General features: G+C 39.4%; 1 protein-coding gene across 1 annotated transcript in view; it reads right to left on the reverse strand.

The window, feature by feature from the left end:
- Positions 1 to 5934: 5934 nt before the first annotated feature.
- Positions 5935 to 27231, reverse strand: part of LOC132866772 (verrucotoxin subunit beta-like) — a 39032-nt gene continuing 17735 nt past the window's right edge. The window contains exons 2-11 of the mRNA XM_060899550.1: positions 23798 to 25557; positions 22227 to 22346; positions 21844 to 21932; positions 21518 to 21707; positions 21322 to 21435; positions 15356 to 15457; positions 15159 to 15247; positions 14844 to 15039; positions 14648 to 14761; positions 5935 to 6015 (exon numbers count right to left, since the gene is read on the reverse strand). Of these exons, the coding sequence (XP_060755533.1) occupies positions 5971 to 6015; positions 14648 to 14761; positions 14844 to 15039; positions 15159 to 15247; positions 15356 to 15457; positions 21322 to 21435; positions 21518 to 21707; positions 21844 to 21932; positions 22227 to 22346; positions 23798 to 25557 (2819 nt within the window). The 3' untranslated portion in view covers positions 5935 to 5970. The remainder of the gene's footprint in view (positions 6016 to 14647; positions 14762 to 14843; positions 15040 to 15158; positions 15248 to 15355; positions 15458 to 21321; positions 21436 to 21517; positions 21708 to 21843; positions 21933 to 22226; positions 22347 to 23797; positions 25558 to 27231) is intronic.

Below are 27231 nucleotides of genomic sequence, written 5' to 3' on the forward strand. Positions count from 1 at the left end.
ACATCCATCTTCCATCAAATATGTGATTTTCCGATGTGAAAATCAGCACTCTCCAGGCACAAAACAAAGCAATTCCACAGAGATGCGAGAGCATTCTATGTCAGAAGCTTTAAAAAAAAAAAAGGAAAAATTCCCAATGAGAGATCAAATCTTGATGAATCTGTCAGTGGTCAATCCTGAGAACCATGATGTGAAACCAGAGCAGATTTTGACTTTGGCAGAGAGATTTCCAAATGTAATGAAGGCAGATGCCAGAGAACAACTCCATTTAGAAGTCCTGGATTATGTCTCATCTAACCTGGAAGCACTGGTGCTAAATTATAAGAATTTACCAGTTGATGAGTTCTGGGGGGGTCCAGATTCAATCAGTAAGGAGCTTAATATATGGCACATTGTAGTTATCATAGTTTATGGGTTGGGGGCAGCTAAATCCCGAAGTCAGGGTGTCAGCTATGAATCTGAGTGAACTGAGTGAACTCAGGTATTGTTCATCTCCAAAAGGCCACCCCAAAATCCACCAGAATGCAGGAAATCACATCAACCAAATCCAAATTTTCTGGGGGCGTACCTCCATACCCCCCGGCAATGTATCCCCCCCCCAAAAAAAAAAAAAATCCTTCCCCAAAGAGGGGGACCTCCCTGAAATTAATTTTGTCAGGTTGGGATGTCTGTATTCCAGGTGGATTGTGAAGGAAAGGGGGATAAAAGTTATGAAGTGGTAGAAATTGTGGTGGCACCAATGTAAGAAGGAGTTATATCTATAAATCTGTTTGTTATACTAATCTGTAAATGTTACTGTAGTACCACTATTGGATGTAGGCTGACAAAACTGCACTTGTTCATTGTATGAAGTTCTCTTTTGTGTGTCGTTGCTTGACACAGTGTACGTAATTTTGTGCTATGAAGACTGCATGATGCCATGTCATTTTTGTTATGAGCATCACTAAATCGGAAAAAAGTAAAATGCACCCACTAAAGTCACAGTTGGTTAACAAAATTGCACCTGTTCATTGTGTGAAGTTATTTGTGTGTCACCGTTGCTTGACACAGTGTGATTTTGTGTTATGAAGTTTGCGTGATGCCATGTCATTGCCTGTTCATTGTGTGAAATTATCTCATCTCATTATCTCTAGCCGCTTTATCCTGTTCTACAGGGTCGCAGGCAAGCTGGAGCCTATCCCAGCTGACTACGGGCGAAAAGCAGGGTACACCCTGGATAAGTCGCCAGGTCATCACAGGGCTGACACATAGACACAGACAACCATTCACACTCACATTCACACCTATGGTCAATTTAGAGTCACCAGTTAACCTAACCTGCATGTCTTTGGACTGTGGGGGAAACCGGAGCACCCGGAGGAAACCCACGCGGACACGGGGAGAACATGCAAACTCCGCACAGAAAGGCCCTCGCCGGCCACGGGGCTCGAACCTGGACCTTCTTGCTGTGAGGCGACAGCGCTAACCACTACACCACTGTGCTGCCCCTGTGTGAAATTATGAATATTCTTATTTTTAAACAGACAGTTGAGTGTCACTATTGCTTGGCACAGTGGCATGTTGTGTTACATCTAAAACTAAATTAAAAAGAAAACACAAAAAAAGTAAAATGCACCCATAAAGTCATTGTTGGTGATAAATTGTGTCACATTCATCTCATTATTTTAGGCAGAGCAGTGGGTTTAAAAACAGGCTGATTAATATATGGACTAGTTGAATGAGGACTTATTGTTGAGTCTCTAAAATAGTCATTGAATTAAGTGACTTTTGTAGGTAAAATTAGGTGTTTAACAACCTGTTAAAAATACACCAGAATACAGGAAATGGCATCTAATTAATTAAACATTTTCTGGGGGCGGACCCCCAGACCCCCTGCCAGTGTGTCCCTTCCCCCCACATTAAAAATGCTTCTGACGCCCCTGGCAGCCACTCAAGCAAGTGGATAATTTAAGATCCCTAAGGGTATGGTTTGATGTTAAACTTTCTTTTAAAGTACACATACAGAAGATTATTGATAAGTGTAAGAAGAGTATTAACATTTTGAAATGCTTAACAGGAAATGAATGGGGGGCATCAAGCATAAGCCTCTGCTCTTCATTTTACTCTTGATTTTTATATTTAACATTCCGTCCTTATTGCACTGCAGAAAATGGGACTGTAATTTAGTATGTACAGTGGGACCGCCATATCTTTGCACACCTGCTTTCAGTTTGGATATTTATTACTCGCTTTATTTAAACCCCAACTTCTGTCAGTTTCTTTGTCGTGTTTGTCTTTATTTTCCATGCTGATGCTGGCTGTGTTCCTCACTTCTTCTGGTGTGTTTTCATGTGTGATAGTTTTTTGTTGCATTGACTACCCTGTGTAAATAAAATGTTTCTGCATTTGCATCCATCTCCACACCTCAACCATGATAAAATATTCAGTGGAAATGTCAGAATCAGTTCATGAGAGAGATTGATTCACATAACTTATTACAGTATATTGTTATAATTACTTTATTTTATTATTAGTTATTGAAGTCATAGTGTGGACTTTATAAATGAAACTATCATATGTACATGAAAAACAAGCTTTAGATACAGTTCACTCCTATCAGCAGTTTTGGCTATCCGTGTTAGAACTTAGAACTGATCCCCTGCTGATACAGAGCTCCCATTTTAGACATTAAATTTACTGTAGGCCTAACATTGCCTTTGGTAAAATGTCATGTTTAAATATTGTGTATCCTAGTGCAAGAATGATAGTATACTGGAGTATAATTTGTGTATACTATAGTACATTACAGTAAAATTACTATAGGATGGTTCAAAGACACTACAGTATGTACGACTGTAAAATGATTCAAGAAAGACTTAAGTTCACTCTTGCACCGGCACGCTGTCTGGGTAATTCTCCTGTTGATTTGACATGTGTAACCATGTGATCATGATCAGCTTTCAGTTCATTTGCTCTCTCTTGGCATTTTATGCAATGAAATTATGATACCTTTAAGAGAGAAGACATTCATTTTAATATCAAACATAATGTATTTATTTTGGCCAAGAAAATAAAGTTCAGACAATGTGTCAAACCTTGAGTCTATGATTATTTATTCAAAGTTTATAATCAGTACATTCTTAAAATGATGCGATCAAGAAGTAAATAATTCCCAAGTCATAATAAAAAGAACAACAAATCCTACCATCACACATTTGTGCAAGAGTAATAATTAGCCAATTCAGTGAAGCATTACTGCACATGGATCATGTTTTTTTTTAGAAATGAGCAATGAGTGCTCTCTACAGGTGCAATATTGTATTTGCATCAGTATTTCACATGGAACTGACAAGAATCTGTGTCAACTTCAGCCTTGTTTCTGGTGTTAGTATGAAGGGATGTGCAGAAACTTGTTTGGATTTGGCAGTATGTTTAGCCAGATTTGCATAGTGCAGACTTTGAGGGCTTTTAATCATTTTTTTAAAAGAACCATCAAAACATATGAACGAGTGAACACTTGTGACAATAGCTAATTACCAGACCTTGATTGTTTTGAATTTTTGTCTGAAACCTCTATTATTGGGAAATGGGTTGATTATAAAAAGATGTCTTTTGACAGAGTACACAGCTTATCCATTGAAACAGTAAACCTACATTCACTTACTGTGTGTGTTCGCCATGGACTGCTCTAATTTCTGGTTCAAAGGTGTCTAGATACAGTGGGGCAAAAAAGTATTTAGTCAGCCACCAATTGTGCAAGTTCTCCCACTTAAAAAGATGAGAGAGGCCTGTAATTTTCATCATAGGTATACCTCAACTATGAGAGACAGAATGGGGGGAAAGAATCCAGGAAATCACATTGTAGGATTTTTAATGAATTAATTGGTAAATTCCTCAGTAAAATAAGTATTTGGTTACCGACAAACAAGCAAGATTTCTGGCTCTCACAGACCTGTAACAACTTCTTTAAGAGGCTCCTCTGTCCTCCACTCGTTACCTGTATTAATGGCACCTGTTTGAACTCGTTATCAGTATAAAAGACACCTGTCCACAACCTCAAACAGTCACACTCCAAACTCCACTATGGCCAAGACCAAAGAGCTGTCAAAGGACACCAGAAACAAAATGATAGATCTGCACCAGGCTGGGAAGACTGAATCTGCAATAGGTAAGCAGCTTGGTGTGAAGAAATCAACTGTGGGAGCAATTATTAGAAAATGGAAGACATACAAGACCACTGATAATCTCCCTCAATTTGGGGCTCCATACAAGATCTCACCCCGTGGGGTCAAAATGATCACAAGAATGGTGAGCAAAAATCCCAGAACCACACGGGGGGACCTAGTGAATGACCTGCAGAGAGCTGGGACCAAAGTAACAAAGGCTACCATCAGTAACACACTACGCCGCCAGGGACTCAAATCCTGCAGTGCCAGGTGTGTCCCCCTGCTTAAGCCAGTACATGTCCAGGCCCGTCTGAAGTTTGCTAGAGAGCATTTGGATGATCCAGAAGAGGATTGGGAGAATGTCAGATGAAACCAAAATAGAACTTTTTGGTAAAAACTCAACTTGTTGTGTTTGGAGGAGAAAGAATGCTGAGTTGCATCCAAAGAACACCATACCTACTGTGAAGCATGGGGGTGGAAACATCATGCTTTGGGACTGTTTTTCTGCAAAGGGACCAGGACGACTGATCCGTGTAAAGGAAAGAATGAATGGGGCCATGTATCGTGAGATTTTGAGTGAAAACCTCCTTCCATCAGCAAGGGCATTGAAGATGAAATGTGGCTGGGTCTTTCAGCATGACACTGATCCCAAACACACTGCCCGTGCAATGAAGGAGTGGCTTTGTAAGAAGCATTTCAAAGTCCTGGAGTGGCCTAGCCAGTCTCCAGATCTCAACCCCATAGAAAATCTTTGGAGGGAGTTGAAAGTCGTCACATCCATAACGGAATTTCGTCACATCCATAACGCTAACTTTTCCTTCCGAAACTTTGCATGAAATACAAAATATTTTAAACAAAGATTTTTTAATATTCACCTTGGACCCCTCTATCAAATGGATATCTCCATTTCGACATTAGGTTTACAATTTCACAGAGTTTGATAAAAATGTACAGTCACCCAAGAAAAGTGATACTTTTTCTGTCACATCCATAACGCATCTTTTATTGGCATTTTCTGGCATGCCCTAGATGTACTATGGGAATTGTTCTTGTTCTATCACTTCTCCAGTATGGTACAGCCTTAAAATATGCAACACCTGTTTAAATACTGGGAGACAATAAAACATGCACTGGGTCATTTGTTGCCATTTTAAGTTCAAGTGTCACGTCCATAACGCTGGAATTGCCCAAGTCCGTGTTACCCAGCGACGGCCCCAAAACATCACTGCTCTAGAGGAGATCTGCATGGAGGAATGGGCCAAAATACCAGCAACAGTGTGTGAAAACCTTGTGAAGACTTACAGAAAACATTTGACCTCTGTCATTGCCAACAAAGGGTATATAACAAAGTATTGAGATGAACTTTTTGTTATTGACCAAATACTTATTTTCCACCATAATTTGCAAATAAGTTCTTTAAAAATCAGACAATGTGATTTTCTGGATTTTTTTTCCTCATTTTGTCTCTCATAGTTGAGGCATACCTACGGTATGATGAAAATTACAGGCCTCTCATCTTTTTAAGTGGGAGAACTCGCACAATTAGTGAGTGACTAAATACTTTTTTGCCCCACTGTATAGTCTAACACAAGTCATTTTCTATCATTTAAGATACAATCAAACTGTTGTAAAGAATATATAGCATTAATTTCTAACAATAATAAACACATATCTCAAATCTAAGAAAGCTCAAGAGGAAAAACAATAACTGATTAATGAAAATAAACCATGCTCATGAACTGTTGTAATTCTGAAATACTTGAGCAGAATCCAACAAAAAAAATCTCTTGAGTGATGTCAATGCTTTTGGGGATGATTTGAATCCTCAAATATTTGCAGGAACGGTGAATTTCAGCTTAACATCATCCACCTATTAAAAAAGGAAAGCATCTCTTAATATTATTGTTTGTTTTGATACAAATAGAACTTTTTTTTAAATTATATATTTTGTAAATTGTGACTTGCTAGATTTTATAAAAGTTGCATTTACAGTAGTATGTCCAACAGATGGGTTTCCCAAAATGTAGAATTAGTTTAGTTTATTAGTTTATTTAACAGGGGCCATGTACAGAACAAGTCCCATACCAGAGTTACCTGTACAGCTAATTTTCATCTGTGGTCCCTGGGCAGGGGGCTTAAAACAAACAAACAAACAAAAAAAACAATACGGACAATACATATACTACTATTGCCATTACGACTAGATATACACTAAAAACAGCAACATCATACTAGGACAACACAACATCACAACATGTAACGATGGCACAAGGACAACACACCTACACAGGACACTACCATCAATACACAAATGACAACACATAAGGCAGCACACATCACAAAATAATAAATTAATGATCACATCTTTGATAAGCCTTCAGCCATATCTTCAAGGATTTTTTAAATTGGCTGAAACTTGTACAGTCTCTAATATGAGCTGGAATTGAGTTCCATTTTTCTACTGCACTGATAGAGAAAGCTGATCGGCCAAATGAAGTCTTCCTGAAACTCCCATAACAATCACCTCTCACTGAAGATCTAGAGACCCTTAATTTATCTCTGCAAAGTGATATGTATTGCTTGAGAGGTGGCGTTGCAAGATCATGGATAAGTTTATACATCAAGCACATATCAGCAAAACAGATAAAACTCTCAGAGGTTAGTAAGTTGTGTTTTGTTATGATGGCACAATGATGGTAATTTCTTGTTTTTTTATCAATAACTTTTATAGCCTGTTTGTAGAGGGTGGCTAAAGGTTGTAAGATAGTCACCCCTACCTGGGACCAACTTGTAGAGCAATAAGATAGATGAGAAAAAAATCACAGAATGTAAAAACAGTTTAGCAGCAGGTAAGGGCAATTGGTGCCTGATATGCCTAAAATTAGCTAGACTAGCTCTGATACTTTTGGATATCTTTATGTGCTTTTTAAAAGTTAAGTTAGAATCAATGATAACACCCAGATACTTAAAGTTATCAACAGTATTTATCACCTCTCCTTTAACAAGGATATTGGGTTGTTGTTTTGGGTCATGCCTCTTGATGGAAAAATACATGGCTACTGTTTTGCTCACATTAAGAGTAAGACAGTTAACTGTCAGCCAATCAGACACTTTATTTAATGCTGCAGTGAGTTGTGTTGCAGCTTGTTCACTCGTTTTGGTATGTGTGTAAATAACTGTCATCTGCATACATCTGAATGTAAACTTCTGGGCATATCAAAGGTAAGTCATTGATATATAGACTAAATAAAATCGGTCCTAAAATCGACCCCTGGGGGACTCCAATGGTGCTATTAGATAGGGGAGAGCATGTGTCCATAATTCTTGTATACTGCTTTCTTGAATCTAAGTAAGATTCCATCCATGTCAGAGCGTTAGAAGAAAGATTGAACTTTGAGAGTTTGTTTCATAGAACATTGTGATTAACTGTGTCAAACGCCTTTTTAAACTCAAGGAAGACAGCACTAACAACACCTCCCCTGTCAAGTCTGGATTTAATTTGCTCAATAAAATAAAGTGCTGTTTCTGTTGAATGATTCTTCCTAAATCCAAACTGCATGGGGTGTAGTGGAAAATTACCATCTACAGTGCCTTGAAAAAGTATTCATACCCCTTGAACTTTTTCACATTTTTCCACCTTACAACCACAAACTTAAAAGATTTTATTGAGATTTTATGTGATAGACCAACACAGAGTAGCACATAATTGTGAAGTGAAATGAAAATGATAAATGGTCTTCAAAATTTTAAACAAATAAAAATCTGAAAAATGCGATGTGCATTAGTATTCAGCCCCCTGCGTCAATACTTTGTAGAGCCACCTTTTGCTGCAATTACAGCTGCAAGTCTTTTGTGGTATGTCTCTACCAGCTTTGCACATCTAGACACTGAAATTTGTGCCCATTCTTCCTTGCAAAATAGCTCAAGCTCAGCCAGATTGGATGGAGAGCATCTGTGAACAGCAGTTTTCAAGTCTTGCCACAGATGCTCAATGGGATTTAGGTCTGGACTTTGACTGGGCCATTCTAACACATGAATATTCTTTGATCTAAACCATTCCATTGTAGCTCTGGCTGTATGTTTAGGGCCATTGTCTTGCTGGAAGGTGAATCTCCTTCCCAGTTTCAAGTCTTTTGCAGCCTCCAACAGATTTTCTTCCAGGATTTCCCTGTATTTAGTTCCATCCATCTTCCCATCAACTCTGACCAGCTTCCCTGTCCCTGCTGAAGAAAAGCATCCCCATAGCATGATGCTGCCACCACCATGTTTCATAGTGGGGATGGTGTGTGCAGGGTGATGAACAGTGTTAGTTTTCCGCCACACACAGCGCTTTGCATTTAGGCCAAAAAGTTCAACTTTGGTCTCATCTGACCAAAGCACCTTCTTCCACATGTTTGCTGTGTCCCCTACATGGCTTCTTATGCCTGTCTTTCAACAATGGCTTTCTTCTTGCCACTCTTCCTAAAAGGCCAGATTTGTGGAGTGTACGACTTATAGTTGTCCTGTGCACAGATTCTCCCACCTGAGCTGTGGATTTCTGCAGCTCCTCCAGAGTGATCATGGGCCTCTTGGCTGCTTCTCTGACCAGTGTTCTCCTTGCTCGCTCTGTCAGTTTAGGTGGACGGCCATGTCTTGGTAGGTTTGCAGTTGTGCCTGTCAGGTTCTGTGGACATTTTAGCCTGCTGTTCATTTACCTGGCCACTAGATGTCACCATTCAGCAGTTTATTTTCTTTTACCCTTGTTTTTCTTGGGTTACACTTGGCTTCATGCTATTGGCTAATTGACTCATGGATGGCAAGTAGTTGATTGGTTGGCCTATAGAGATCTTGCGTGTGACGTCACAGCCGAGCCAGATTGTGACAGACGCCATCGTGTCGGTCAAACGCCATATTCCGCCTTCTACTTCTGCTTTTACTTCTACCTTTTCTTCTGAAAAACCCTACTATATACAATTCTACTACAACGGCTGCGGCTACAAGCTCTCCCTACCTGTGCACGTTTTTTATGTTTTTTGTGTGTATTTTTGCGTGTTGTTCGTCTGTACCGGACTTCAATATCCACTACAACCGTATGGACTTACTGGACATTGGTTTCCAGCAGAAAATGACGGTTTGTAGCGATTTCCATCGCATGCACAACATTCCGGACGAGAAAAAAAAAAAACACATTCCGGACGAGACAGCGAGGTCTCCGTGGATTGTTATTGGAAGCAAAGCGAAGGAGGCGGCGCCGGGAGCAGAAGCGAGGCTACAGGCAGAGCCGGCCTGTTGACTAAGCTCAGAAAACAGCTACTCAAACCTCCACCTCTCCAACGCCAGATCCATGTAAACAAGACGGACGATTTGGAATTACCTTATTCTATTCAGTAATCGGCTGGTCAGTGCTATACTCAATACTTAAGTGACTTACCCATCCAATGAGGATAGTTATTTTCTTGTTTACAAGATGCCACATCTGAGTCGCTGACAAATCCTGAATTTCTGTAAAGATAACTGTCCAGAGATTTATAAGCACGCAGTGCTTCACCACTGAACAGCGAGGGAAAGTTGATGAGGTAATCATACACGTCCGGGTATTCCGCTGGCAGTTCAAAATCCGGTCGTGAAAACTCCGTCCGGAAAGCCATAAGGGTCACAAATCTGTAGATCGTTTATTTTAGACATATATCTAGTTATCTGTTCATTAGAAAAATGAGCCGTGTAGTCCGTCGGTTGAAATTGATCCATTCTGTACACGAGTGCAGCAGTATTCAGCGGTGTTTTTGACCGACAGGATGGGGGTTGTGCACTTTCCGGTCACGTGACTGCAAGATCTCTATATATAGGAGTCTGTTTTCTTTTCACTCTGCTGAGTTCTCCTGTGAGCCACCATGTGAGTACTTGTCCTGGTTTTTCACGATAGCTGTTTGCTCCACTGTTCTGAACTGCCTTTTTGACCTCTGCATCTGTTTTTTCTAAGAAGAGGATTGTTTTGCTTTGGACTTTCTTGATTGGACATTAACTTTGAACTCTGTCTTATTTTTTCTGGACACTTAAAAGCCTGTGACTTTTTTTCTGTTGGATGTTGTAACCTGGGACTTGATCTTTAGATTCCATGGTCTGCTGATTATAAGTTATTTTTGACCTTTTGAACTTTTGTGCCAAGTACTGTTTGCCATTTTGATTTTCTAATTTTTTTTGTGCATTTTTATGACTGACCTTTTTGCCTATTTGGAACTGGAGTATACATGCTAAAGATTTATTTTTGATTTTTGATCTGTTGCTCTCAGTAAAGACTTCCTTTTTTGACAACGCTAATTCTCTGCATCTCTGTCCTGAATCTGTCTCCTTCCGAGGGTGGCATTGAGGGTTAAGATGTTCAATCCCCATCTCAACCCAAACCGTGACGGTGCCATACTTTTATCATTTTTGAATGGATTGAACAGTGCTTCTTGAGATGTTCAGAGCTTGGGATATTTTTTTATAACCTAACCCTGCTTTAAACTTCTCCAGAACTTTATCCCTCTGTCTGGTGAGTTCTTTGGTCTTCATGATGCTGTTTGTTCTTCAGTGTTCTCTAACAAACCACTGAGGCCTTCACAGAACAAGTGTATTTATGCTGAGAGTAAATTACACACAGTAGGACTCTGTTATCTAATTAGATGACTTCTGAAGGCAATTGATTGCACTGGATTGTATTTAGAGGTATCAGAGTACAGGGGGCTGAATACTAATGCACACCACATTTTTCAGATTTTTATTTGTTTAAAATTTTGAAGACCATTTATCATTTTCGTTTCACTTCACAATTGTGCTACTGTGTTGGTCTATTACATAAAATCTCAATAAAAAACAAGTTTGTGGTTGTAAGGTGGAAAAAATGTGAAAGTTCAAGGGGTATGAATACTTTTTCAAGGCACTGTAAATAGGCTATCAACTGGTCACAGACCACTCTTTCAGCTACCTTAGCCCATGTTTACATTAGACCGTATCAGCGGATCATCAGATTAACGTTTTTAAAACGATTAGTGTGCACACAGCAACACCAATACACGATTTGCGTGCACATAGCAACGCCAATACACGGATACGCTCGGCTCCGCAGGCATCCTGCGCTCCAAATCACTCCGCCCTGAACAGCGAGTGCCCTCTGGAGGGTGCGCACTCCGGCCTTGCGCAGCTCACACAGCGCGCGAGTGAAGTGAACAAGCCACGATTCGGGACTGAGCCGCTGTGTGTGAGATCCCAGCGCATATCACTTACTACTTGCAAGTGGAAGGATGGCAAGCCTAAAGACAATCATAACTACACAATGGGCAGTATTTGCATCAGTATTTGCAGTATTTTCATACTTTTATACTCTTTAATGAAAGGTGATACAAGGCGGAAGTCCGTGCTGTTTTTCAGCAGTCGCGTCACATGACCAACGCCAGCGAATCAGGAAGGTGGATGTCACAGTGACGTTGTCCAATGAGACGCCAGCTAGAGCTCAGCACAGCGTATCCGCGTATTCTCAATGTTTACACAGCACCGGAGCTGAAACGATCTGGATTGAATACGTGGACGCTGGCGGATTCCCGTTTCCCGGCGTTTCCAGGCGGTTTAATGTAAACGGACGGTGCATCCGCGAAGAAAACGAGACAGATACGGTCTAATGTAAACGTAGCCTTAGAGATGGCTGGAAGAATGCTAATGGGCCTATAATTTGTAACATCAGTTACATCACCTGCTTTAAAGATAGGGGTTATTACTGCTGTCTCCCAGGCATTAGGAAAATAACTTTGTTTAATGGACAGATTGACCAAGTAAGTAACTGGAGAAGAGAAAACGTTTGCGTACTTCCTAACAAATGCACAATCGCAGTCAAAAATATCTTTTGCCTTAGTTCTTAAACTGGTTTAAGATTTTAGTTACAGATGATTCTGGTACTTCTACAACCCCAATTCCAAAAAAGTTGGGACAAAGTACAAATTGTAAATAAAAACGGAATGCAATAATTTACAAATCTGAAACTGATATTGTATTCACAATAGAACATAGACAATGTATCAAATGTCGAAAGTGAGACACTTTGAAATTTCATGCCAAATATTGGCTCATTTGAAATTTCATGACAGCAACACATCTCAAAAAAGTTGGGACAGGGGCAATAAGAGGCTGGAAAAGTTAGAAGGTACAAAAAAGGCACAGCTGGAGGACCAAATTGCAACTCATTAGGTCAATTGGCAATAGGTCATTAACATGACTGGGTATAAAAAGAGCATCTTGGAGTGGTAGTGGCACTCAGAAGTAAAGATGAGAAGAGGATCACCAATCCCCCTAATTCTGCGCCGACAAATAGTGGAGCAATATCAGAAAGGAGTTCGACAGTGTAAAATTGCAAAGAGTTTGAACATATCATCTACAGTGCATAATATCAAAAGATTCAGAGAATCTGGAAGAATCTCTGTGCGTAAGGGTCAAGGCCGGAAAACCATACTGGGTGCCTGTGATCTTCGGGCCCTTAGACAGCACCGCATCACATACAGGCATGCTTCTGTATTGGAAATCACAAAATGGGCTCAGGAGTATTTCCAGAGAACATTATCTGTGAACACAATTCACCGTGCCATCCACTGTTGCCAGCTAAAACTCTATAGTTCAAAGAAGCCGCTGTATCTAAACATGATCCAGAAGCGCAGATGTCTTCTCTGGGCCAAGGCTCATTTAAAATGGACTGTGGCAAAGTGGAAAACTGTTCTGTGGTCAGACGAATCAAAATTTGAAATTCTTTATGGAAGTCAGGGACGCCATGTCATTCGGACTAAAGAGGAGAAGGATGACCCAAGTTATCAGCGCTCAGTTCAGAAGCCTGCATCTCTGATGGTATGGGGTTGCATTAGTGCGTGTGGCATGGGCAGCTTGCACATCTGGAAAGACATCAATGCTGAAAGGTATATCCAGGTTCTAGAGCAACATATGCTCCCATCCAGACGACGTCTCTTTCAGGGAAGAGCTTGCATTTTCCAACATGACAATGCCAAACCACATACTGCATCAATTTGAGCATCATGGCTGCGTAGAAGAAGGGTCTGGGTACTGAACTGGCCAGCCTGCAGTCCAGATCTTTCACCCATAGAAAACATTTGGCGCATCATAAAACGGAAGATACGACAAAAAAGACCTAAGACAGTTGAGCAACTAGAATCCTACATTAGACAAGAATGGGTTAACATTCCTATCCCTAAACTTGAGCAACTTGTCTCCTCAGTCCCCAGACGTTTACAGACTGTTGTAAAGAGAAAAGGGGATGTCTCACAGTGGTAAACATGGCCTTGTCCCAACTTTTTTGAGATGTGTTGTCATGAAATTTAAAATCACCTAATTTTTCTCTTTAAATGATACATTTTCTCAGTTTAAACATTTGATATGTCATCTATGTTCTATTCTGAATGAAATATGGAATTTTGAAACTTCCACATCATTGCATTCTGTTTTTATTTACAATTTGTACTTTGTCCCAACTTTTTTGGAATCGGGGTTGTAAGATGTTAAACAATGGTAGGTCATTATTTGGTAATATAATGACCTTCTCTCTTGGACCAAAGTCTAGTGCTAGATTTTGAACTGAATCAATAAAGTAACTATTAAACACAGAAGAAATTTGGACTTTATCTTGAATTATAGTCCCCTGCACTTGTAATTCATACCCTTTATCTCTTTTATTATTGTCTTTCTTTAAAACTCTAATACTTTGCCAAATTTTCTTGCAATTACCCTTTTATTCTTTTATAATGTTAATTAAAAAAATGTGCTTCAGCCTTTCTCAATTCATGTACCACTTCATTGCGCAACTGCTGAAAAATTCTATCATTGGGTAATCCAGACTTAAGTGCAGTTTTCAATGCATGATCCCTTCGCTTCATGAAGTTCCAAACTTGTCCACTAAGCCAAGGTAAGTTTTGCTTTTTTCTGGAGTATGTAATATTTTTACTAAATTCACTTTTAACTTTATCAATCATGGTCATTAATCTCTCAGAAGCATCATCTAGGTCCCTAATGGAACCAATCTCGTTCCAATTCAGTTGCTTAAGCTGGTGTTCAAATTCACCAATGAGCCTCTTTGGTACAATTTTTAAGGTCCTTCTGCTTTCCTGCCGGTACATAAACCTTTGTTTTGTTAATTTCCTTGATATCAATGTCAAATTATGATCTGATAATCCGGTCAAAAAACTGTGTTTTTAATTTAATTGAATTAAGAGTAGGACACAGCTAAACACATCGTTCTTGGTTAATAACTCGCGTTACTAAGCCTTTATGATTGAGCCCATGCTATTCTGAGGTTGACAGTTTTTTTTTGTTCAATGTATCAAATCTGACTTAAAAAACCCTTATGTTTATCATAGCTCTGTTGTACATCCTGAGCAGGATCATGGTTCAATATGTGAAAACAGTTACCATAAAGTACAATAGTGAAACAATGCCATGACACGACCACAGATTTGAGAAACTACTTCATTGTAACCATGATAAAAATGACCTACTTCAATAATGCCAAATGTGTTAATGAAGACGTCTCCCCGAATGTCAAGTGTAGTCACTTTGTCAAGTGGGAAACGGTGATTGAATGTGCAGAATCCCAGGCCATTCACTATCACCTGAACAAACAAAATGTAATGGGATTTAATCCATTTGCTTAAAGTCTTGACCCTCTCACTTAATTTCTCCATAATACCATACCTCATAGCCTTCTGGCTTAATAACCATGATTATATCAAAGGCTCCTCCTTTGACAAACGGGCCTCCTGTGGTCCATTCTTCACTCTCCCATGTCCCATTCCTGCAGCTGTTAAGGACCACAGAGTCCATGCGGGGGTTGAAGTGGAGAGCGATATCATGAAAGTGCTTCAGCCTGGTCTGCAAATTTATTTCAAAGCTGAAAGACATTGTTCAAACATTTTATTGACTATTCCGGATTCTAGTGAGAAATGTTTAACTGATCTATTCCCTGTTGGTTTTCATTGAAACTGTGCAGTGAAAAAACATGAAGCATACCAGTTACAATCTGAAGGAACAACCCCTTGGAAGAACAAAGCCACACCAGGTCTCAAGCCTCCAGGAATCGATCCCAAATATGGTTTGCTCTGTTGTGGTTCAGCATCATTCATTTTTAATGATACATCTCAAATCATGTGATTCTCATAAAAATTTAATTGTTTGGCTTCTTCAGTTATTCTGAAAATGTTACTCACAGGGCTGCAGACTGGATGTGGCACATCAGACTGGATGCGAGAGAACTTTTTGCGTGAGGCACCAGAGTTTAGTTCCTTACCAAAGGTAGATGTGCTCCAGTTCTGAAGAGAGCAATGACAATGTTTATGAAGCTTTTCCACAATGTCTTGACGATTCTTAGTGTTTTTTCCATTGCTGATGCCAGTCAAGATAGGAAAAACTAATATATGGCCCATTCTATAATTGCGGGTACATTTCAAGTGTTGACTCTTATCGTTAAACTGGGCAATCCATTAACAGAATTGATGGAGTCGACATTCCACCATTTTGTCTTAACTCCACATACCAACCTCAAACTAGCTACCACATGGCATGTATATGAACAATTTTATGGATTTTAATCACATGATTGTTTTTTAAAAATGAGTAAGAGATTCACTCCAATTTCACAATTACAGATTTGACAAATAATTAATCAGCTGTTGGTGTATCCTCAACATTTTGTTCAAATTAACAGGAGAAGAAACATACCTCACTGCCTTTCTGAAATTTCCCACCAGAGGAAGTGATATCTCTCGGTGCAGGTGTGATGCGTATTATTAAAAGTCTTTCTGGATTTTATGCGGTTTTATAACACGAGTTAAGATTTGACAAGAAGATTGGGATGGATAAATTTTTTTATGACTGAAATTTCACATAATAAAAAAATAGACATGTAATTTATTTTATAACAGTTAATAGAATAAGCCCCCAAAAAACGACTGTTAGACTGAAATCACTTCATGTTTATTCAAGTTGAATGGATGAATCAGGAGCTGAAGACAGCCAATAATGTGGGGGGAGGGGTGGGAGTCATTTAGTTAATGTTTTATGGATAAATTGCATCTAAAATATACATCAAGCATTGCTCGTGGTCAGAGTTTGTCATAATTTGCATTCTCGTTTTAAAATGATTCAGTAAAGATTTCTTGTGGAAAATGATAAAGGTTTATCTCAGAGATGTGAAACGTACCCCGGATTCTAGAATGACCCATCTCTCTGTCTCTCTCTGCTTTACTCATAGAGGGATACAGTGAGTGTCAGGTTGCTTCTGTCTTCAAAATTTCAAAGACGACAGTTCACAAGAACAAGGTCAAGCAGCAGACATTGGGCAAAACAAAGTTACAGGCTGGCGGAGGGTGAAAAATGACTCTCCACTGACCAGGATGATTGTCAAATCCTTCGAATTTCACTCAACATCCATAAGATGACGCCAAGTGACCAACAAAAATCATGGCAGCTGGGGTTAAGTGCACGGCAAGGACGGTTCGAAGCAGACTCCTCTGGGCAGGGTTGAAGTTATGCAGAATGAGAAAAACGCCCTTCATTAATGAGAAGCAAAGAAGAGCCAGGCTGAGACTGTAGAGGACTGAAGTCAGGTCGTCATCTCTGAGTCCAATTTTCAGCTTTTCCCCATCACCTGGTCATCTAATGGTTAGACGGAGTCCTGGAGAGGCTGACAAGCCACAGTGTCTTGCACCCATTGTGAAATTTGGTTGAGGATTAATGAAGATCTAGGGGTGCTTCAGCAAAGCTGGAATGGGGCAGATTTTTATTTGTGAAGGACACATGAATCACACCAGGTACAACATTATCCTGGAAGAAAACTTGCTTCCTTCTGCTCTGTTCCCTAACTCTGAGGATTGGGTTATCTAGCAGGACAATGCTCCATGCCACACAGCCAGGTCAATCAAGGTGTGGATGGAGGACCACAAGATCAAGACCTTGTCATGGCCAGCCCAATCTCCAGACCTGAACCCCACTGAAAAACCTCTGCAATGTGATGAAGAGGACGATCAAGCCCTCAGACAGAGCTGTGCTGAGTGAATTTTTGCACCAAGAATGGCAGAAAGTCACCCAAGAGCAACGTGAAAGACTGGTGGAGAGCATGCAAAGGCACATGAAAGGTGTGATTAAAATGTCAGGGTTATTCCACCAAATATTGATTTCTGAACTCATCCTAAGTTCATAGATTAGTATTGTTTAAAATTGAAGATGATCTTGATTTCTATGCATTATTCAAGGTCTGAACACACTTTTTTTAAAATTAAGTCATTTTCAAAATAAGTGTAATTTTTCTGCAATTAAATGCTCCACGTGACAATATTTTTATGTGGAATTTGAGGAAAATGTCAGTAGTTAATGGAATAAAACAAAATTGTTCATGCTCCTCAAACACATACTGTACCTCTAAATAGTAAAACTAGAGAAACCGATAATTTTCCAGTGGTCTCCTAATTTTTTTTTTTTCTACCAGAGTTGTACACTAACCCCATTTCCAGAAAAGTTGGGATATTTTCCAAAATGCAATCAAAACAGAAATTTGTGGTTTGTCAATTCACATAGATCTTTATTGAACCAACAAAAGTACAATGAAAAGATTTTCAGTGGTCGTATTGACCAGCTTAATTGTATTTTGGAAATATAAGGTTAGAATTTGATAAGTGCGACACACACAAAAAAAAAAAAAAAAAAGTTGAGACAGAGGCAAAATAAGACTGAATAGTTTCTAAGATATTCCAGTCACACCTGTCAGTGACTGTGTGAGTTTATGACAGCCTTCAAGCATGGCCACCACCTCACAAGTGCCACAGCGCACTCCCTCTCCCGAGAACTGATTGGGAGCACACCTGTTCCATATCGAACTCCTGAAATACGGTAAGCATGCCAAACACTCCAGTACATTGCAAAATATCATTCTCCGTCTGTGTACCTGATCATACCAATCTGTTGTTGTTTTGACCTGATTCTTAGTGTTTCTGACCCCCGCTACCTTATTCTCATGACCCTGAGACTGTTATTTACCTCTGACATCCTGTTTGATGATCGACCGACCCTTAGTACGAACTTGACTGATTCTCGTCTCAAGATTTGGATTTGTTTACCAGTTTGCGGCGCACCCGATCTCCCCTGCTATTGCGACCATAAGTGCCTGCACTTTGACAACACCATTTTAGAAGATTCCACAATAAGCAGGTTAATTGGAAACATGATTAGGTACAAAAGGAGCATGTACCAAAGGTTCAGTCTCTGCAAACGAGGAGGGGTCGTGGCTCACTCCTTTGTGCCAAAATTCATGAGAGAATTGTTAGTCAATTCATAAAGAACATTTCTCCATGTAAGGTTTTAGGTCTTTCAAAATCTGCAGTACAGAATATTATGAAAAGGTTCATGGAATTCAGAGACATCATAGTGCATAAAGGGTAAGGTTGGAAACCACTGTTGAATGTGCATGACTTTCGAGCCCTCACCCGGCACTGCCTGACAAACCATCATGCTAATATGACAAATATAGCCACATAGGCTCAGGAGTACTTCGGAAAACTGTACTGAACACCATCTGCCGCAGCATCCAGAAATGCAACATGAAACTGTATTATGCAAAGAGGAAGCCATTCATCAATTCCATGCAGAAACACCACTGATTTCTCTGGGCCTGAACTCATGTCAGATGGTCTAAAAGACAATGGAAACATATGGTATGCTCTGGTCAGAGGAGTACACGTTTCAGCTTGTTTTTGGGAAAACCTGATGTTGAATTCTCAGAGCCAAAGGTGAACCTAGCTATCCAGTTTGTTATCAGAGAAAGGTACAAAATCCAGCATCTATGATGGTATGGGGGCATCAGTGCCCATGGCATGGGTGAGACGCACATGTGTGAAGGTACCACTGATATTTTGGGGCACATATTGGGACTTTAGAGAGACATTCATCAAGTCAAAGTGTCTTCCTTGGAAGTCCATGCTTATTTCATCAGGACAATGCCAGGCCTCATTCTGCATGGGCTACAACAGCGTGGCTTCATATACACAGAGTGTGTGTGCTTGACTGGCCTGCTGCCAGTCCAGATCTGTCTCTGACTGAGAATGTATGGCGAATCTTGAAGAGGAGAATCAGACAACAGTGACCACGGACTGTTGAGCAGCTAAAGGCTTGTATGAAGGAAGAATGGAAAAAAATCCAATTGCAAAACTGCAACAACGAATATCCTCAGATCCCATATGATTAAAAAGTGTTATTTAAGGGAAAGGTAATGTAACACAAATGGTAATAATGTCTCTGTCCCAACCTTTTTTGAGTGTATTGCAGATGTGAAATCCTAACTTGTTTACAAAACACAATTAAGTTGATCAGTAAAACTACTGAAAATCTTTATGTACTTTTGTCAGTTAAATAAAGGTTCACGTGAATGAACAAATCACAGGTTTTTGTTTTTATTGCATTTTGGAAAATATCCCAACATTTTTGGAAATGGAGTTAATTTACACACACGTCAAAAGGTTGGACACACCTAATTCAATGTTTTTTTTCTTTATTTTTATTAATTAAAAGCACTTCATGTCGAAAATTAATGATGGATGTTGTGTCTCTTTACTTAGTTGAGCGGTTCTTGACCTAATATGGATTACTCCAGTTGCAGAATAGGGCTATTTACTTTGTTTTTATTATTTGCTATTTACTGTTTGATCTCAAATGCATTAAGAAGGCAAAAAATTCCACTAATTAACTTTTGAAAAGGTACACCTGTTAACAAGCCGGCCCCCATAATTGACAGGTTCGCTTTACTGCACCAACCTTTAAGATAAAGAATTGGTGCTTAAATTTGTCTCACTTTCATTTTTATCTTTCATGTTTATTTGCAACACTAGAAAAGCACTCGGAGAGCGCAGACCTCTGCCAAGAATCCTTTAAAAAAATCCAGGATCCAGAAGGTGATCCGGATCACCGCCAAAATTTAATGGATTGTTACTTGTGCCCAGTCACACCTCTGGGAAAAATTTTAGAGCAATCCGTTCATAACTTTTTCCGTAATGTTGCTAACAGACAAACCAACACTACCGAAAACATAACCTCCTTGGCGGAGGTAATAAAGAATATTTGTAGCTTTCTGTAGTGCACACACACACACACACACACTTCGCATCCACAAGTGCTGATCTGCGAGAAAATGAAATAAAGGCACAAAACAATGCAGACAAGAGTAAAGAGAGGATGTGAGATGTGAAATATCTGCTCATTTCCACCCTGTGACTTAATTATGTATCTCTCCCTTGTTGTGACTCAGGTCCTATCTGAATTATCATTACCAGGGGTTAACCCGTGTTGACTCACTCGGTTTGTATTGGCAAAGACGGGTTGAACATTGGTCACATAACCCTGGTCCAACCCCAGTCTGTTTGAAAGAAGCATCAGTTTGCATCTGAATGCCTGTTAGAATGTGGCTTGATGAGACTGTTTGCTCACTGTAGCATCAGGGACGAAGCTCGAGCTGACCACCGAGCTCACTGCTAAGTGCTTTGTGTTGTTGCAACATTATTGTGATCGTAAGTACAGCTGTATTCACTTTGTCTTCACATACTACTTGGAAGGTCTTACTTCCCAAAGCATTATTGCTGCCTTCATGTGCTATTGGAATTATGGTAAATACTGGTTACCGACTTGGAAGTTGAACATGAATGACCCCTCAACTTGTAATCTCAAGTGGTAACTTCAGAACTATTTTGGATACCCGAGTTCCTGAGTTGTGATGACCTTCAACCTTTCAGTATATTGTAGAAGAGGACATTTTGCTCTTAAACATGACATAATTCAGACTTAATAAGTGGGAAGGAGGACCTTACTGTATGACGCATGTGAAGGCAGCATCTGTTTAAATTGTGCTATGCACAGTGACATATGGAGTCAAGGGGTATCAGAGTGCAAATTATCTGTGTTAATTCTTTTGATGCATTATTTTGGCAACTCTTAAGGAAAATGTTTTCATATCTACTTCTAAACTAGGTTGAGAGAAACTTTAAGCTTGTTACATGGCAATGCACTTCCATATTAATGTACTGTATGCAGCCTCAAATGAACAGCATGAGAATATACACACACCTGTAATAATTACACTGTGTGTCTGTTTTCCCTAAGCACATAACTGAAGCCATTCAGTAAAATAACTTACTTCAACAATACCAGTGGTGTTCAAGATGATGTCCCCAAAAATATGAAGTTCAGTCACTCTTTCAATTGGCATGCGGTGTTTGAACTGGCAAAACCACTGTCCGTTTATATATACCTGGAAAGAACAGATATGCAAGTGTTTTAAACTTATTTACTTTATATTATTTACAAGTGTCAAATTATTTTATTCACTGTACCTCATAGCCTTCTGCTTTGGTCACAACAAAGATATCAAAGGCTGATCCTTTAGAAACAGGACACCCTGATGTGCGTTCTTCATTCTCCCACTTCCCATTCCTGCGGCTGTTACGAACCACCAAGTTACCGATATAAAACTTGAGGTGAAAAGCGATGTCATGTGGCTTGATTAGGAGATCAATAGTAAAGCTGTTTATAAAGAAACAATGAAATATAGAAATTGTCTTATACTTTTTATAAGATCCATGGTTCCATTCGTTTAAAAAAAAACCCCACAATGTCAGTTTATTTTGTGGGTCATGAAGTCAATAACATGAATACATACACCTTTCCTGTTGCAAAAACAACCCCTTGGAAGTACAAAGCTATTTCTGCTTTCAGCCCTCCAGGAGTTGTGCCAATATCAGGGATGCTCTGTGATGGGTATAAGCACATAACATATACCTCAAATGATATTGTTTTTACAGAAACCAAATAACACTGATTTTGCTGAAGCAGTTCAATAAATTCTACTCTGCATATTCAATAAACTGTAAAGTGACAATTTAGGATATGAAGCAGAATTTTTTAGTTTACTTGACTAACTGACTCTTTCTGCATCACAATTTTTGTTGATTTTTCTTTTAAAAAAGAAATGAATAAACTGTGTACTTGTTTTCTTTCACATGTTTGTGACTCTGGGCTTCATTTGTAACTTCTGCTACTCACAGGGCTGTTGTGAATATTTGTAACCTCTGACTTAATAGTCGAGGCAGACCATCGTGATAGTCCCATGCTGGTCATTAGATTTGTCCTTAGTTTCTTAAAGAGGGAAGGGATGGTGAAGTCCTGTAGGAAACAAAGACTTTGTGCATCATACATTAAAATACACTCACCGTCCACTTTATTAGGAACACCTGTACAACTGCACATTCAGGCAGTGACCTCATCAGCCAAGCAGGTGGCAGCAGCACAATTATAATAAAAAAAAAGAAATAATAATAATAAAAAGCAGATACAGATCAAGAGCTTCTCATCCACAAGGCGCTTCAGCCTGTAAACCCTCCTTATTATTTGTTTGTTTGTTTGTTTTGTTTTTCACAGCATTCTGTGTTCTGTGTGAAAATCCCGGGACATCAGCAGTTTCCAAAGTAGTCCAAGCAGCCCATATGGTACCAATAGCCATGCCATGGTTAAAGTCAGTGAGGTCATATTTTTCCCCATGCTGATGGTTTATGTGAACATTAACTGAAGCTTCTTGAACAGTATTTGCATGATTTTATGAAATGAGCTGCTGCCACATGACTGGCTGATTGAATAACTGCATGAATGTGCAGGTGTTTCTAATAAAGTGGAAGGTGAGTATATTTGTTTATTTTATACTGACATGCACAACTATTTATCATTTAGTTGATTCTTAATTTAAAAACAAAAAAGATTCAAATCTATGAAATTACCATGGGGGACATACAGTTCTATCCACATTCCCTGGATATGAGTAATTGCGTGGTCAGTAGCAATTGGCTACTCTATTACTAGGCTATCAGCTCATATACCATGAGTAGAGAAAAACAAAATGGCAGATCGCATCAAGTCAAATATATCAATTTGTTATCAAGTATTTCAAAGAAACAGAAATAGCTAAAAGAATATTGTACCTTTACGTTGGTTTGCTAAGCACCAATAAAGAAAAACCCTAAAGAAAAAGAAGAAAATGGCAGAGCGCTTTGCTGAACCAATCGAGGAAGAAATAAAAACTCTACTTGCAAACACCCCCCCCAAAAAAAAAAAACACGCAACAGAATATGGAATCACAGTTTTTCCACGAGGTAAGGCGCGATGAGATTGAGTGGAATAACTTATTTCCACATTCACTGGATTTTGAGAAACAGAGCATTTTTTTCCCAAATTTGATAAATAAAAAAACTTCGTACAAAATGTTTGACAAAATAATTTCCATTTAGAATGTAAACAAACCAGTGAAATGACAGGAGCAATTTCTGAAAAATGCTACAATAATAACTCTTGAAAAATTAAAAAGATACGTTTTTACCATCAAATACTTTTATTCCTTATTTTGTTGCTTTTTTGTATTTTGGGGGGTTTTGTTTTCAAGTCGAGTTTTTATTTCGCTCTCGATTGGTTCAGTAACATGCTCTGCCATTTTGTTTTTTTCTACTCACAGTATATGAGCTGATAGCCTAGTAGTAGAGTAGCCAATCAGAGTGTGCAATTGCTCATATCCAGTAAATGTGGATAGAAAGAGGAATAGCGAGAAATCTGATATAATCTGAACTGACCCATTGATTCACTGTGACCTCAAGATTCCCATGAAAGGTGAAGGAGACAGAGTCGCTGGCTTCACTCACTCCCACATCACTAATGGCTTTGTATCGAACCCAGTATTGGTTTGCTGGCTTTAGTCCAGTCGGTTTAAAGCTGGGCTGTGCATCTGAAGTGTCTGTGACTGTCCATTCATCAGCATCATCTGCTGAATCAGTTGGAGGTGTCATCCTGTATTCAACTCTAAACTGAACCGTCTTTCCGGTCGGGGATTTTGAAAGCTTTAGGATCACTTTCCCATCACTGGTCTCCACCACAGGTAGAGGAGGTTTGGATACAGGCTGGAACTTAGGATCTGTCAGACGGCCTTTCTGATAAAGTTGGATTGAGTTTCCTGGATTGCTGGGGTCAGAGATGGAAGCAATGATGAACTTGATTCCCTTCTCATTTTTATTGGCCTTTGAAAAACTTGTAAAGAGAGAAAGATTCTGCCTCATGCTCTCAGAAATGTCAGGAGAAGTGAACCAAGGTTGTGGTACTTGGCAAGAGAGAATTTTCTCGCTTGTTTGCTCAAACTTTGCAAATTCTTCAGAGCTCTCAAAGTCTTGGAGAGCTGCAAGGTTGGAGTCTTCATACTTTAGAGATGTAAAAGACAAACATACCACCACATCAACATCAGGATCAAAGAGGATGGAATTGAGCGTCGCTTGTGAGTTCACAACTGTCAGGTCCTTCAGCCCACTGGTATAAGAACTCAATATGTTTAATTCGGTTGTAATGTTGTCTAACCATTTGTTCACGTTCCTAGCATTGAAGGGTGATGTGTCATGGAAGTTCAGGATGTCCTCCAAAGCCTTGCCTTCTTGTGTCCCACCCCGAATAGCTGGCAAAGCTTTGGACAGTGCCTTCTGGAATGTTATCTTATAACAACTGTGTAAGTCCTCAAATTTCAACAACTTGTCTTTTACATCGGGTAAATAATCTGTCATTTGGTTTTTGATCAAACCATTGCATTTTCTTTCCACTTCTCCAAGCTCCTCCAGCAACTTCTCTGTTTTATTCACCAGGTTCATGCTGATTTCTCTCACCAACCTTGCAGCCTTATCATCCAAAAGCATGAGAGGATACAGCCACACAGTCAGTGGTACACCTTTATAGTTTTCTTTCTTCATCAGAGTGGGCAACATCTTGTAAACCTCCAGGGCTTTCTTGTATGTGGTCGGGTTTTCTTCAAGTGCTACGTCGCCATAAAATGTGACGCTGATATTCTCAGCCATTTTCTTTTCCTTTTCAGTCATCTTGAGGGATGCTTCCCCCTCGATGGAAATGGTCGGGATCTTCTTGACCACTGCATGAAGGTTTCCTTCAACAGCCTGTTTGCTCTCATTTTCTGCAGCTGTATGATCAAACACCATGAAAGCCTGAGCGCCATACAATACAGCTGTAACTACATGAGTGGCTGTTTTCTGGTCAAATACTTGTGGATATGTGATATTGCCAAGGTCCTTCATGGTGAGTTGTTTAAATTCTGTTGTCTGGCTGTACTGCATCGTAACTCTGCTCTGATGTGGTGAGGACTTGGTATCATTCAGGTACTTGGCTGATCCTCCAACCTCAACCAAGCCACTGTAGAAACTGGCTTTAAGGGAAGCGCTTATATCCAGGAGCTTGGCCTTTTCACTGAGGGTGTCAGAGGCAGTAAACTTCAGATGTGTTTTAGGTTGCTGATGCACATCAATGTGTTTATTCACTGCTTCTGTATCCCATAAAGTAACACCTGAAACAAGAAAGAGATTAGAAATGATTGCTGCAGAAATGATCGCTGATATTTGTGATGCTCTATGATTATTTTTACACCACAGCACTGATGAATTCTGATTGGTCAAAATGTTTTGATTAATTTTCTAATAACAGCAGCTCTGGCAGTAGTACAGCTGCAAATCACATGTTTGTATTAACATGCTTGTTCTTGTATAGTACTGTTTCTGTCGGAACAACTCACACATGGACTTGTATTGAATAATGCTCCACAAACAAATTACCAAAAAAAAAGTTAATATTTTGATGTTTTCTGTGAGGAGATGCTTTAATTTTATGGAAGGTGTCTGTAGTGTCAGCGGTTTGTAATAGTCAGACGTAATGGGGAAAGTCTTCAGGATGGCGTGCATTTTAGCTTTTGGTAATATGATAAGTTGAACTTTTTCATCTTTAATTTCATATAACAGAACAAAAGAAGGTTGGTGATGAAACAGGGTAGTTGTTGAGTTTCTATTCTCAAAATCAATGCTTTTTAATACTTTTTTAATAGTCCTGGTCAAATAAAAACTAATCCCATATCAACATCAGAAAGAACCCAAATAAATTCAAATGTGTGATGGCCTGCAAATACCCTTCACATGATCAAAATTTGACATGTTCTACTTCATAGTTTTGAAAATGTTCTTGCATTTTAATGTTCCCCAAAAGTGAAAAAGGATCATTTTCACTCAAAGACGCCCCCATTTCTACACAGCATAATCTACTTATGGAAAAACATTCCTGCCTAATTTTAAACCAATAGTGAATGGAGGAAAAACAGATAAGCGAAAAGAAAAGAGAAGACGAGTGTGGGTCACACCCGTTTGCATGTATGTGTCAGGGGAGTTGGCCTGAGGAATCAAAGGAGGTTTGGTGCATCTACAAAGAAGCATGTCTGAGCAGGACGATTCAATTTGTGAGCCCTATTCATTCTCTCTGAGAAAAAAAATGACAGAAGAATGACAAGAACAAGAGAACCGGTGCATCAATCCAAAAGCTGTACACAAGCACACTACACCGCTTTAGGACAGACGTTTCTGATTTGGAATGGTGTCACGATCTCAAAAGCTGTAAGAGGAGTAGTGGCTCCAAAAAACAGGTGGACAGGAATAAATAAATTTAAAAAAATAACTTGACTGCATTTCCACAGAGAAAATGCAAAGTGTGCTTGCTGAGCTGTAGCAGAACAGCTAGCATGCTAGCATGCTAATGCTAACATGCTAACAGCTAGTATGCTAACATGGGAATGCTAACAGCTAGCATGCTAACATGCTAATGGTTAACATGCAAATCATTAGCATGCTTACACTCTAAGGCTAATATGCTAACAGTTAGCATGCTAATGGCTAACATGTTAACTGTTAGCATGGTAACATGCTGGGAGTGACATGTTAACAGCTAACATATGAATATGCTAACGACAAACATGCTAACAATTAGCAAGCTAACATGCTCAGGTGAACACGTTAATATACCATGGCTAGCATGCTAACATGCTCAGGCTAACATACTTTGGCAAACATTCGCTGTTAGCATGCAAACAGTTAGCATGCTAACATACGAATCCTCACATGCTAACAGCTCTCATGATAACATGCTAATGGCGAACATGCTAACAACTCACAAGCTAACAGTTAACATGCTAACACACCAA

The sequence above is a fragment of the Neoarius graeffei genome, chromosome 18 (assembly GCF_027579695.1).
Source record: "Neoarius graeffei isolate fNeoGra1 chromosome 18, fNeoGra1.pri, whole genome shotgun sequence".
In the NCBI taxonomy this organism is placed as follows: domain Eukaryota; kingdom Metazoa; phylum Chordata; class Actinopteri; order Siluriformes; family Ariidae; genus Neoarius; species Neoarius graeffei.